The 14954-nt window shown below is 40.3% G+C and overlaps 1 protein-coding gene and 1 pseudogene across 4 annotated transcripts in view; one reads left to right on the forward strand and one right to left on the reverse strand.

Annotated features, from left to right (window-relative positions):
- The window catches only part of DENND5A (DENN domain containing 5A), a 131825-nt gene that overhangs the window by 26921 nt on the left and 89950 nt on the right, over window positions 1–14954 (reverse strand). For all 4 annotated transcript variants that reach the window (XM_039470496.2, XM_039470495.2, XM_039470497.2 and 1 more), the window contains 3 exons: window positions 7757–7907; window positions 6998–7091; window positions 2966–3097 (listed from right to left, as the gene is read on the reverse strand). In XM_039470496.2, the coding sequence (XP_039326430.1) occupies window positions 2966–3097; window positions 6998–7091; window positions 7757–7907 (377 nt within the window). The remainder of the gene's footprint in view (window positions 1–2965; window positions 3098–6997; window positions 7092–7756; window positions 7908–14954) is intronic.
- Window positions 525–2264, forward strand: LOC120364588 (elongation factor 1-alpha 1 pseudogene; annotated as a pseudogene).

Below are 14954 nucleotides of genomic sequence, written 5' to 3' on the forward strand. Positions count from 1 at the left end.
ATCTGGCTTTAAACAGTAGTAATTTCTTCTACAAGAGACAGCATATTTTATTTCCTCCTATAAACGAGCACCACTTTAGCCTATAAATGGGCACTGCTTGGAAACTGAAAGTGCAGGAAAATATTTTTATTCCATTGATAAATAAAATAGGATGTAGTAGAGACTGAGTGAGTTGAACTGCCCTAAAATTACGGTATGCTGACTTGGTTGAAAGATTCTTTTTATTAGAAAAGACATTTAAATTCATAACTAAAACATTAAAAATTAAGAATGAATGTCTTTGTAGAACACAGAAAAACATCCAAAAAATCTAACCTTAAACTGAATGACACCTTTTAGCCTGGCACATAGTAGGTACCCAATAAATTTGTTTCTAGATGTAAGATATTACTGTTATGAAATTAAAATAAAGAGGCAAAACACTTGCATATATGTAGGACTAATCTGTTGAAGTAAGAGTGAAAACTAGTCTGGTTTTAAAGTATCGTAAAATGTCGAAAATTTAAAACTATGCTTGTTGTTTTTTCGCAACGGGTTTGCCGCCAGAACATAGGTGTCGTGAAAACTACCCCTAAAAGCCAAAATGGGAAAGGAAAAGACTCATATCAACATTGTCGTCATTGGACATGTAGATTCCGGCAAGTCCACCACTACTGACCATCTAATCTACAAATGCGGGGGCATTGACAAAAGAACCACTGAAAAATTTGAAAAGGAGGCTGCTGAGATGGGAAAGGGCTCCTTCAAGTATGCCTGGGTCTTGGATAAACTGAAAGCTGAGCGTGAACGTGGTATCACCACTGATATCTCCTTGTGGAAATTCGAGACCAGCAAGTACTACGTGACTATCATTGATGCCCCAGGACACAGAGACTTCATCAAAAACATGATTACAGGGACATCTCAGGCTGACTGTGCTGTCCTGATTGTCGCTGCTGGTGTTGGTGAATTTGAAGCTGGTATCTCCAAGAACGGGCAGACCCGAGAGCATGCCCTCCTGGCTTACACACTAGGTGTGAAACAACTTATTGTTGGTGTTAACAAAATGGATTCCACTGAGCCACCCTACAGCCAGAAGAGATACGAGGAAATCGTTAAGGAAGTCAGCACTTATATTAAGAAAATTGGCTACAACCCCGACACAGTAGCATTTGTGCCAATTTCTGGTTGGAATGGTGACAACATGCTGGAGCCAAGTGCTAACATGCCTTGGTTCAAGGGTTGGAAAATCACCCGTAAGGATGGCAATGCCAGTGGGACCACACTGCTTGAGGCACTTGACTGCATCCTACCACCAACTCGTCCAACTGATAAGCCCTTGCGCCTGCCTCTCCAGGATGTCTATAAAATTGGTGGTATTGGTACTGTTCCTGTTGGCCGAGTGGAGACTGGTGTTCTCAAACCTGGTATGGTGGTCACCTTTGCTCCAGTCAACGTTACAACTGAAGTGAAATCTGTTGAAATGCACCATGAAGCTTTGAGTGAAGCTCTTCCTGGGGACAATGTGGGCTTCAATGTCAAGAACGTGTCTGTCAAGGATGTTCGTCGTGGCAACGTTGCTGGTGACAGCAAGAACGACCCACCAATGGAAGCAGCTGGCTTCACTGCTCAGGTGATTATCCTGAACCATCCAGGCCAAATCAGTGCTGGCTATGCCCCTGTACTGGATTGCCACACAGCTCACATTGCCTGCAAGTTTGCTGAGCTGAAGGAAAAGATTGATCGCCGTTCTGGTAAAAAGCTGGAAGATGGCCCTAAATTCTTGAAGTCTGGTGATGCTGCCATTGTTGATATGGTTCCTGGCAAGCCCATGTGTGTTGAGAGCTTCTCAGATTATCCACCTCTCGGTCGCTTTGCTGTTCGTGATATGAGACAGACAGTTGCCGTGGGTGTCATCAAAGCAGTGGACAAGAAGGCTGCTGGAGCTGGCAAGGTCACCAAGTCTGCCCAGAAAGCTCAGAAGGCTAAATGAATATTATCCCTAATACCTGCCACCTCAGTCTTAATCAGTGGTGGAGGAAGAACGGTCTCAGAACTGTTTGTTTCAATTGGCCATTTAAGTTTAGTAGTAAAAGACTGGTTAATGATAACAATGCATCGTAAAACCTTCAGAAGGAAAGGAGAATGTTTTGTGGACCACTTTGGTTTTCTTTTTTGCTTGTGGCAGTTTTAAGTTATTAGTTTTTAAAATCAGTACTTTTTAATGGAAACAACTTGACCAAAAATTTGTCACAGAATTTTGAGACCCATTAAAAAAAGTTTAATGAGAAAAAAAAAAAAAAAAAAAAAAACTATGCTTGTAACTCCAGCTACTCAAGAAGCTGAGGTAGGAGGATCACTTGAGCCCAGGAGTTCAAGCCTGGGCAATATAATGAGATCCTGTCTAAAAAATGTTTTTTATTAAATTAAAAACTACATCTCTTTCGTTTATTTTTATAGAATATACATTAAGTTTATATCAAGCAAAGCATGCATTCTCTCAATTAATGGTATGTTTCACTTAAAACAAATATAACTAACTTCAAATTAACAGGATCTTAAAATTAGTACTATCTCATTGCATTAATTTTTTTGTTTTGTTTTGTTTTTTTAAGACAGGGTCTCGCTCCGTTGCCTAGGCAGAAATGCAGTGGTGCCATCACAGCTCACTGTAGCCTTGACTTCCCAGGCTCAAGCCATCCTCCCAGCTCAACCTTCCAAGTATCTGGGACTACAGGCGTGTGCTACCATGCCCATCTTAATACTTTTCTAAAGACAGGGTCTCACTACGTTGTTCAAATTGGTCTTGAATGCCTGGGCTCAAGCAATTCTCCTGCCATGGCCTCCCAGAGTGTTGGGAGGCATGAGCCACCACACCCAGCCAACAGTATTTTTAAAATACCGAGGGAGTGGCTGAAGCCAATCCTTGGTCTTACCTTGGTTGCTAACAGAAAAAAACACAAACACAGAGGTGTCCACAGCTTACCTTATTGCGGCATTCCTTCAGCAAGCCCTCTACAAACTTCCAGTTGGTCTGGGCAATCACTGATGGAGAAAGGTTGGACAGTTTAGGCTGCCGGATGGTGCTGCCCATAGTCCTGGCTTCCTGGATGTACTTCTATATCAAACAGAAAAATAAAGACCCTTTGTGTCCAGGCACATAAACCAAAAGTCACCAGTACTGATGGGTGACTGAAGAGGGCACTATTTTTTCACACTTTCTTAGCTGCCTCTTTCTAGGCTCAGATAGGAATAAAAATTTTTAATTTAATTCTTGTATTAAAGGGAAAAACTGAGATAATATAATGATTTCTGTCTTAGCTGATGTAAAGCACTCCCTGAATAGTATAATTACCTTTGATTTAAAGATAGAAGAGTTGCCAGGCACAGTGAGTGGCTCACGCCTATAATCCCAGCACTTTGGGAGGCTGAGGTGGGTGGATCACCTGAGGTCAAGAGTTCAAGACCGGCCTGGCCAATATGGTGAAACCCCGTCTCTTAAAATATATACATACATATATGAAAAGATACAAGAGTCAGGCGGGGTGCAGTGGCTCACACCTGTAATCTCAGCACTTTGGGAGGCCCAGGCAGGCAGGTCACGAAGTCAGGAGTTCGAGACCAGCCTGGCCAACATGGTAAACCCCATTACTACTAAAAATACAAAAATTAGCCAGGCATGGTAGCATGCACCTGTAATCCCAGCTACTCAGGAAGCTGAGACAGGAGAATCACTTGAACCTGGGAGGCGGAGGTTGTAGTAAGCTCAGATAGCGCCACTGCATTCCAGCCAGAGCAACAGAGCAAGACTCTGTATCGGGAAAAAAAAAAAAAAAAAAAAAAAAAAAAAAAAAGACAAGAGTCAAAAAACACATGTCTACTGCAAATCTCAAATTTCTGAGTAATACTGAGAAAATAATTTCCCCCACCAAGCTGAGAGGAATTTAACTCCTCTGCCTATATCAAAGATATCTGCCCTTTCTATCATAAATATAAAATTAAGATTGTACACTCAACAACTGCAATTATTTTGTATAATGTGCTGGTGATTCTGCGTATGTCTGTTTTAACACAGAACCCACATCAACGAAGTAAAATGCACTCTGATATCCTCTCAGTAGGTTCATGACCAACATTTTTACCCTAAACTTCTCCCTTCACCTATATTTATTCCAGTAGCATAAGTCTGTCCATTTTATCTTATGGCCCCTTAATCTCTCTCTACTACCAACCCCCAAGGTTAGGGTCCAAATACTATTACCTGGACTGCTGTTACCTGTCTCCTAACTTGCTGGCTATCTCCATACCCACCTCCTACAAAATATTCTGCCCACAGTCTCCTTTACATATCACACCTACCATGTCCTCTACTAGAAATATTCTTCTTGAAGCTCCAGGGAGATAAAAAAGAAAAAGGCAGAGTGCAGTGGCTCACACCTGTAATACCCGCACTTTGGGAGGCTGAGGCAGGTGGATCACAAGGTCAGGAGACCGAGACCATTCTGGCCAACACGGCGAAATCCCATCTCTACTAAAATACAAAAAACTAGCCAGGTGTGGTGGTACACACCTGTAGTCCCAGCTGCTCAGGAGGCTGAAGCAGGAGAATCACTTGAACCCAGGAGGCGGAGGTTGCAGTGAGCCAAGATCGCACCACTGCACTCTAGCCTGGTGATACAGTGAGACTCCGTCTCAAAAAAAGAAAAAGAAAAACAGCCAGGAGCAGTGGCTCTTGCCTGTAATCCCAGCATTCTGCGGGGCTGAGGCTCCTTGAGCTTAGGAGCTCAAGACCATCCCAGGCAACATGAAGAAACCCTGTCTCTACCAAAAATACAAAAAAGAAATTAGCCAGACATGATGGTGTGCACCTGTGGTCCCAGCTACTCAGGAGGCTGAGGTAGTAGGATCGCCTGAGCCTGGGAGGTGGCGATTGCAGTGAGCCCAGATTACACCACTGTACTCCAACCTGGGTGACAGAGTAAGACCACATCTCAAAATAACATAAAATCTTCTCTAACAATCCCATCCTCCAAAGCTGAAAGAGATGCTTGCTCCTCTTCCAAATCATCTTGGTTGATAATGACTCCAAGTGGAAGTAACATCTGCTTTCTCTAATCAGTAATCAAACATTGGTTTGTCCCTCATATGGTCATTTCAAAAGATTATTCTTCTGAAGTTATCTTTATACCTGACTTTGCTCCCTTAATCAACTGGTATTCCCTGAGGACAAGACTGACCTCTTTTGTCACCTTTGTATTTCAAAGTGCTTATCTCACTTTTTTTGCTTTAGCAAAGAATTCCTTGATATCTCAGTGATATGGTTTGTGTCCCCATCCAAATCTCATCTTGAATTGTAGTTCCCCAAATTCCCACATGTTGTGGGAGGGACCCAGGGGGAAGTAATTGTATCATGGGGGTGGGTCTTTCCTGTGCTGTTCTCATGATAGTGATTAAGTCTCATGATATCTGATGGTTTTATAAGCAGGAGTTTCACTGTACACTAATGCCTGCTGCCATCCATGTAAGACGTGACTTGCTCCTTCTTGCCTTTTGCCATGATTGTGAAGCCTCCCCAGCCATGTGGAACTGTGAGTCCATTAAATCTTTCTTTTGTAAATTGCCCAGTCTTGGGCACGTCTTTATGAGCAGCATGAAAATGGACTAATACACTCAGTGATTCTGACCAAGAAAAAGGTCAATAAACACTGCTGAAAATAGTAATGAGGAAATTAGGTGGAAGACTCAGACTCTTAAAATGGCACAAATAACCAAAATACCTTATGCTACTCTCACACACACAAAAAAAATCTAAGCGAAACTGTATCCTGTAAATCAGCAGTTGACAATTCTTAAAATTTTAATCTATTCATTTAAAAAAAAAAAGCAAAGGGAAAATATGTTACTTATTTTCCAATTCACTGAGGCGCCAGACACGTGAAAACAGTATGCCTTCTTGGGTTCTATCTGTGCAAGATAAAAATTACAGGGTCTTTTCTCAAAGAAGTTACTGAAATAGGTTTCTGAAGTTAACACCCATTTTCACAACTTCTTTGCAACTAAGCAAGGCAGGGTCTACAATTTGAGGTTTATAACTAGAAACTTAAGAAGCAAGTTACAGTAGAGCTGAGAAACTCAGCTTATAAGCAATGAAGATTCAGGAGATAAATTCAAGAATCTTGGGTTTCCAAGTACCTGATAATAATGTTCCTCTCCTTTACTCTCTTGAAGAAAAAAAAGTCAGGATTACCTATTTTTATTTAATAGTAAGAAACAGTAGGGGGAAAACACGCTAACAAAATTAACTTCTTTCTGGTCCAGGTGCGGTAGCTCACGCCTGTAATACCAGCACTTTGGAAGGCTGAGGCAGGCGGATCACCTGAGATCAGGAGTTTGAGATGAGCCTAGCCAACACGGTGAAACATCATCTCTACTAAAAATACAAAAATTAGCCAGGTGTGGTGGTGGCACCTGCAATTGCAGGTACTAGGGAGGCTGAGGCAGCTACTAGTGAGGCTAAGGCAGAAGAATCACTTGAACCTGAGAGGTGGAGGTTGCAGCAAACTGAGATCACTCCACTGCACTCTAGCCTGGGCGGCAAGAGCAAGGCTCCATCTCAAAAAAAAAAAGAATTTAAAAAAATTAACTTCTTTCCCGCGCGCGTGCACACACACACACACACACACACACACACAACCTCACACCAATTTTTAAAGGATTTCTCACAAGTTTCAGAGTCTTAACTTCTGAGGTTCCTATTGAACTCCCCAGGGAGTATCATGCATGAGTAATTACAACATGTTTAGTAGCTAGCTGCAATTTGCAAAACATCCTACATTCCAATTTGTGATAACCCAGGCCCAGCATCAGATATCAGGAACTAGACCTATTATTAACCTTTCTTTATTGGGTGAGGTCTTTGCTGGTATATTTGAATCAGACCAGAGAACAGGAAATGAGAAAGAGAAGGAGTATATAGCATGATAGCAAGGTCATCTTTGTCATTCTTAAGGTATCTTACCTCTCTCTGGTCATTGTCTAGACGCAGGTGCTCTGTGTGCTGCTTCTGCCGATCTTTCCGCCTCCACTGGGCAGGGGCATTCCTTTTTGTCCACCTAACACAATCAGAATCAAAGCAGGCAATTAAGAATCTCTCACTTAAAAAGGAAGGTCAACTAACAGGAGAAAACATGAATGACTAAGGGCCAATGCTGGACATATGAAATGACAAAGAAGTCACCAGAGACAGCTCAGAGACCTCGAGGAAGAGCAGATTAAAGATAAGTGACTGGACATGAAAGAGATAACCCCTCAGGGAACATGTCTCTCTTGAAACATCTACAAACACTTCACATATAGATCTAAAACTATACTCATTTAACTCTATATAGGCTTTGATGCAATCATCTCCAAAAGTAACTAATGAGTAATTCTGCTTATCTACTTTTCAGTTCGGGTTCTGATTATTTCAACTGCCATATATTAAAGACAATGCTAGCTTGCTATTGAATTCAATCCAGGCATGAGGTGATTTTAACCTGTCTGCAGCTTTTTGCAGGTCCTGGACATATAGAGCTATCCCAATCTGCATAGTGGAGGCAGGAACTGAAAGATATTCTGCCATGTATTTTCTTGTTCAAACAAGTGAACAACCTAAATAGTTTGGGTCTTTTCCATATTTGCTTTACAAAATTACAAAGTCTTCTGGGGATAATAGCCCTGGCCCAGAAACTAGATGACCCTAGGGAGTTGGATCAGTGAATCCCTGGGGTTGACTCACTTGTTGCTGGCTGGCCCAGTGGAAAGTACATCAGACTGCAGCTTAGGGAAGAAGCCTGGCTCATATTTCCCTTGTCCAATCTTCATGTCAAGTAAATGTGGATGAATTGCAGTATGATCAATTTTTGCCAGACGCAGCTCAATTGCTTTCTCTGGATGAGAATACACATATACACATAAACACACACACGAATTAAGTCACACATTTTTTTTAAATCTGCTACTCTTCAATTTCCAGCCAAGATGGAGTAAAAGGGACTAATTTTTTACTCTCCTGCCTAATAGGAAAAATCCCATGCAAAATATATAAAATGATAAATTTCAGGCTGGGAGCGGTGGCTCACGCCTGTAAGCCCTGCACTTTGGGAGGCAGAGGCGGGTGGATCACGAGGTCAAGAGATTGAGACCATCCTGGTCAACATGGTAAAACCCCGTCTCTACTAAAAACACAAAAAAATAGCTGGGCATGGTGGCGCGTGCCTGTAATCCCAGCTACTCAGGAGGCTGAGGCAGGAGAATTGCCTGAACCCAGGAGGCAGAGGTTGTGGTGAGCCAAGATCGCGCCATTGCACTCCAGCCTGGGTAACGAGAGTGAAACTCCATCTCAAAATAAATAAATAAATAAAATAAAATAAAATAAAATGATAAATTTCAAAAAATAAAAATAAAATAAATTTTTAAAAATGATAAATTTCAAAACACTGGACACCAGGCAGTGAAGGACAGGAATCCCTGAGAAACAGGTAACAAATGAAGTGGCACCTACAACTATCCCAGCTAACCGCCTAGAGATAGTTTCCAGGCCGCAGCTCAGGGAAGGGAGGCCAAGGTGGACTCGTGGACTCCCTGAGTTAAGGAGACCAAGGTGGCTAGAGTTCCTATGAATGGTACCAGAGAAGAGAGAGAATCCAGGGGATCTGCAGGGTATTCAGCAGGGTAACGGATCAGTTCACTCAAGTAAAGAAACTACTCAAGGCTAGACAAAGAATCACTGGAAGGAATTAGAAGAAACAACACAAAATGCTCATATATGGCTGGGAATAATGCCTGTCTCCCCCTGCCAGACTGGAAAACCTAATCACCCATGGGGCACTGAGTAAAATACTCAGAGGGCCTTGCCTCAGTAGTGGAGAATTAATCGCAGCCTAAAGGATTCTCTGGTTCTGCCAAAGAAATCTTAAAAGGAAAACAAAAAGAATTCAAATTATTTCTAAGTATCTTAACTAAATTCCAGAACAGAGATTGAGAATATTTATCGGAATACAGAAGTGTCCAGAACTCAAATAGTAAAATTCATAGTGCCTGGCATCTAATCAGAGATTACCAGGCATGCAAAGAAGCCAGACAATACAACATAGAATGAATTTAAAAAACAAAACAAAACAAAAACTAACGCAAATGTTAGAGTTAGCAGGCAAGGATATTAACAGTTATTACAGCCATACTATAATATTTGTTTAAAAATTAACTAGAAAGGCTGGGCCTGGTAGCTCATGCCTGTAATCCCAGTGCTTTGGCAAGCCAAGGTGAGGGGATCATTTAAGGTCAGGACTTCAAGACCAGCCTGGGCAACATAATGAGACCCCATCTCCAAAAAATAAAAAAGTATGAGCCAGACATGGTGGCACACACCTGTATTCCCAGCTACTCAGGAGACAAAAGCCAGAGGATCACTTGAGCTCAGGAGTTTAAGGTTATGGTGAGCTATAATCGCACCACTGTATTCCAGCCTGGGCAACAGGGCAAAACCTGGTCTCTTAAAAAACAAAAACAGCCAGGCGCGGTGGCTCAAGCCTGTAATCCCAGCACTTGGGAGGCCGAGACGGGTGAATCATGAGGTCAAGAGATTGAGACCATCCTGGTCAACAGATTGAGACCATCCTGGTCAACATGGTGAAACCCCGTCTCTACTAAAAATACAAAAAATTAGCTGGGCATGGTGGCGCACGCCTGTAATCCCAGCTACTCAGGAGGCTGAGGCAAGAGAATTGCCTGAACCCAGGAGGCGAAGGTTGCGGTGAGCCGAGATCGCGCCATTGCACTCCAGCCTGGGTAACAAGAGCGAAGCTCCATCTCAAAAAAACAAAAACAAAACTAGAAACATGGAACACAAACTTCTAGAGATGAAAGCTATAATATCTGAGATGAAAAATACATGGGTTGGGTTAAAAGCAGACTCAAAAATGCAGTAGAAAAAAATAAGTGAGCTTAAAGTCACAGCAACAGAAATGATACCAAAGAAATCACAGAGAGAAAAAAAATTGTTGCCATTAAAAGAGTATCAACAGGTGCTGGGAAAACGTTAAGCAATCCCAGATACTATACATATGTGTAACTGCAGTCCTTAAGGTAGGGATGGGGAGAATAGAAAATTTACTAGAAGAAATACTGGCCAGAATTTTTGCAAATTTGATGTAAACAAAAAATCCACAGATCTAAAAAGCTCAATGAACTGCAAGCACAAGAATCATGAAGGAACACACCAAGCCACATCATAATCAAATTGCTCAAAATCACTGATAAAAAGAAAACCTTAAAATCAGCTAGAGAAAGTAGACATTTTGTATAGAGAAGATCAAAATTAAGGATGACAGTAGATTTCTTATCAGAAAACAATGGAAGTGTGATACGGTTTGGCTCTGTGTCTATACCCAAATCTCATCTCAAATTGTAATAATCCCCACATGTGGTGGGAGGGACCTGGTGGGAGGTAACTGAATCATAGGAGTGGTTTCACTCCTGCTATTCCCCTGATAGTGAGTGAGTTATCACGAGATCTCATGGTTTTATTAGCATCTGGCATTTGCCTGCCTGGCACTCATTCTCTCTCCTGCTATGCTGTGAAGAGGTGCCTTCCACCATACTTTTAAGTTTCCTGAGGCCTCCACAGCCATGCGGAACTGAGTCAATTAAACCTCTGTCCTTAATAAATTACCCAGTCTTGGGTATTTCTTCATAGCAGCATGAAAATGAACTAATTACAAAGTGAGAAGACAAAGGAGCGACATCTTTTTATTTTATTTTATTTTTTTTTGAGACAGGGTCTCATTCTGTCACCGAGGCTAGAGTGCAGTGGTGTAATCTTGGCTCACTACAACCTTCACCTTCTGGAATTCTTGTTCCTCTGCCTCTGAGTAGCTTAGCCTGCAAACACGTGCTATCATGCCTGGCTAATTTTTTTTTTTTTTTTTTTTTTTTTGTATTTTTAGTAGAAATGGGGTTTCACCATGTTGCCCAGGCTGGTCTCAAACTCCTGGCCTCAAGTGATCCACCCGTCTGGACCTCCCAAAATGTTGGGATTACAGGCCTGAGCCACCACTCTTGGCCCGGAGCAACATCTTTAGAGTACTGAAAGAAAAAAACTATTAATCTATACCCAGGGAAAATACCTTTCAAAGACAAAAGGATTACAAAAGCTGAAAGAATTTATCACCAGCAGATCTACACTACAAGAAATGTTAAAGGAAGTCTTTCAGGCAGAAGGAAAATAATATCAGAAAGAAGAGCACCAGAAATGCTAACTACACGGTAAATTATATTTTGTACTTTTAATTTAAATCTCTTTAAAAGGCAATTGACTGTTTAAACAAAAATGACCATGTAGTGTGTGAGGCTTGTGACATATGTAAAAGTAAAATAAATGACAATAAAATAAATGACAATAGCATGTAGGCTAGGAAGAGAGAAATGGAAACAGAGTTTTGTGAAGTTCTTTTTTGTTGTTCTTTAGAGATGGGGTCTCACTATGTAATCCAAGTTGAACTTAAATTCCTGGGCTCAGGCGATCCTCCCCCTTCAGTCTCTCAAACAGCTGGGACTACGGGTGCACATAATTGTGCCTGGCAGTTCTCTACAGCTCTTATACTATGTGGAAAGTGACATTGTATTACTTAAAAGTAGACTGTGATAAGTTAAATGTGTACTAAAATCCTAAAGCAACTACTAAAATAACACAAGTTATAGCTAGTAAGCCAACAAAGTAGATAAAATGAAATCATTAAAAAATTGAAAATATTCAATTAATACACAAGAGGGCAGAAAAAGAGGAAAAGGGAACAAAAAACAGATGGACAAATAGAAAATAAACAGAAAAATGACAGGCTTAAACCCCACAATACCAATAATCACATTAAATGTACATACACGGTCTAAAGACCTCAGTTACAAATCTGAAACTGCCAAATTGGATAAAAATACAAAACCCAATCACATGCTACCTACAATAAGCACCCGTTAAATATAAAGACACAAAAAGATTTTAACTAAAATAAAGGGCTGGGTGTGGTGGCTCATGCCTGTAATCCCAGCACTTTGGGAGGCTGAGGCAGACAGATCACGGGGTCAAGAGACTGAGACCATTCTGGTCAACATGGTGAAATGCCACCTCTACCAAAAATCTACAAAAATTTAGCTGGGTGTGGTGGCGCGTGCCTGTAGTCCCAGCTACTCAGGAGGCTGAGACAGGAGAATCACTTGAACCCGAGGGCAGGTGAAACATGCCTGTAATCCCAGCTACTCAGGAGGCTGAGGCAGAAGAATCGCTTGAACATGGGAGGTGGAAGTTGCAGTGAGCTGAGATCACCCCACTGCACTCCAGCCTGGATGGCAGAGTAAGACTGTCTCGAAAAGAAAGAAAAAAGAAAAAAAAAAGAAAGCCGGAGTAGTTATTAATATCAGGCAAAATAGATTTGACAGTAAAGAATATTACTCTGAATAAAGAAGGTTATTTCTTTCCTTTTCTTAGAAAAAATTAAAAATTAGCCAGGCATGGTAGCACACATCTATAGTCCCAGGTACTCAGGAAGCTAACGCGAGAGGATCCCTTCAGCCCACTAGTTCAAAGTTACAGAAAACCATGGCCACACCACTGCACTCTAGCCTGAGCAAAAGAGCGAGACCCTGTCACCATTTAAAAAAAAGAAAAAGAAAAAGAAAATATCAATATAATTCACCATATTAACAAACTAAAGCTAAAGACCATATAATTATTTCAATGGATACAGAAAAAGCATTTGACAAAATTCAACATCTGCCTCAGATAAAAACTCTCAACAAATTAGTGACATCCTTAACTGACAATAGTTATCTATGAAAAACTTAAAGATAACATCATTCTTACGGTAAAAGTGCTTTCTCCCTAAAGTCAGGAATAAGATGCCCACTCTCACCATTTCTATTTGACTTTGTACTAGAAGTTCCAGCCAGTGTAATAAACACAAAAAGGGGGGTGGGGAGAGGAAAAGAAATAAAAGGCATCCTGAGTGATGGAAAGGAAAAATAAAACTATCATTATTCACAGGTAATATGACTGTCTATGGGGAAAATCTGATGGATGTACAAAAAAGCTATTAAAAGGAAGTTTACTATGGTTGCAGGACACAATATAAATATACAAAATGCTATTATAGTTCTATATACTAGCAATGAACAATCAGAAATTAAAATTAAGAAAGTAATACAATAGCACCAAATTTATATAATACAAAACAATTTACAATACACCAAAAAACATGAACTACTTAAGGATAAATCTAATAAGACATATAAAACCTGTACCCTGAAAAGTACATAATGCTGTTGAGAGAAATTAAAGATGACATAAATAAACGGAAAGATTATGCCATTAATGGATCAGAAGACTAGGTATTGTTAGGATGTCAAATAGAATTCAAAATCTCAGAAGGCTTCTTTGCAGAAGTTGGCAAGTTGACTCCAAACACGTATTGAAATACAAAGAACACAGAACAGCCAAAACAACTTTGAAAAGAAGAACAAAGAAGATTAACACTACTTGGCTTGAAGATTTAACATAAGCTACAGTAATCATTTAACGTATGCTACAGTAATCAAGACAGTGTGGTACTGGTATAAATAACAGATCAATGAAACAGAACAGAGAATCCAGAAGTAGACTAACACATATATAGACTAATAACATTTTGACAAAAGCATAAAGGCAATTCATTAGAGAACCGATGGTCTTTTCAATAGATGGCTATCTATATGGGAAAAAAAAAAATGGACCCATAACTTGAAACTACTTACAAAATTAACTTGAAAAGGATCAGAGACCTGAATGTAAAACCTAAAACTGTAAAACATCTACAAGGAAATATAGAGGAAAATCTCTATGTGACCTTGATAGGTCAAAAATGTCTTAGACACAATAAAAGTATAATCCAACTGATAAATTAGGCCTCATCAAAATAAAAGGCTTTGTTCTCAAAAAGACACTGGTAAAAGAAATTAGGCACACACACGCACATGAAAATCACAGTAAGATACCACTACACACTTATTAAAATGCCTAAAATTGAAGACATGGACCATACTAAGTTGGCAACGATGTGCAATTCTCATACATTGCTAGTGGGAATGTAAAATATATAATATACAGTCACTTTGGAAAACAATCTGGCAGTTTCTTTAAAAAGTAACATACAAGGTCCCACATGGTGCCTCACGCCTGTAATACCATCACTTTGAATGATCGACGCAAGTGGATTACTTGAGGTCAGGAGTTTGAGAACAGCCTGGCCAACATGGTTAAACCCTTTCTCTACTGAAAATACAAAAATTAGCCAGGCGTGGTGGTGGGCACCTGTAATCCCAGCCACTCAGGAGGCTGAGGCAGAGAATTGCTTGAACCCAAGAGGAGGAAGTTGCAGTGAGCTAAGATCACACCACTACACTCCATCCTGGGCAACAGAACAAGACACCATCTCAAAAAAAAATAATAATAATAACATACAGATATCATATAATCCAGTCATTCCACTCCTAGGTATTACCCAAGGAAAAAGAAAACTTATGTCTACACAAAGTATTTGTACATAAATATTCACAGACCAAATACCCACCAACAGTTAAATAGATACACTGTGGTAATACTCATGCAATGGAATACTATTCAGCAATAAAAAGGAACATGAATGAATATAAAAATAATTATGCTGGGTAAAAGAATCCAGACTTTAAAAAAAAAGTACCATACTATGATTCTATTCACATAACATTCTTGGAAAGGCAAACTCTGTGGTAACAAAAATTGTATCAGTGGTTGCCTAGGGATTGGAGAAGAGAGTGGGGAGAGAACAGGAAGAAGGTATTAATTACAAAGGGGCATAAGAAAACTCCCTCTCACCCCTCCCCTCTTTGTGTTTTTTGTTTGTTTGTTTGTTTGTTTGTTTGTTTGTTTT

Source organism: Saimiri boliviensis, chromosome 6 (assembly GCF_048565385.1).
Source record: "Saimiri boliviensis isolate mSaiBol1 chromosome 6, mSaiBol1.pri, whole genome shotgun sequence".
Classification (NCBI taxonomy): Eukaryota; Metazoa; Chordata; class Mammalia; order Primates; family Cebidae; genus Saimiri; species Saimiri boliviensis.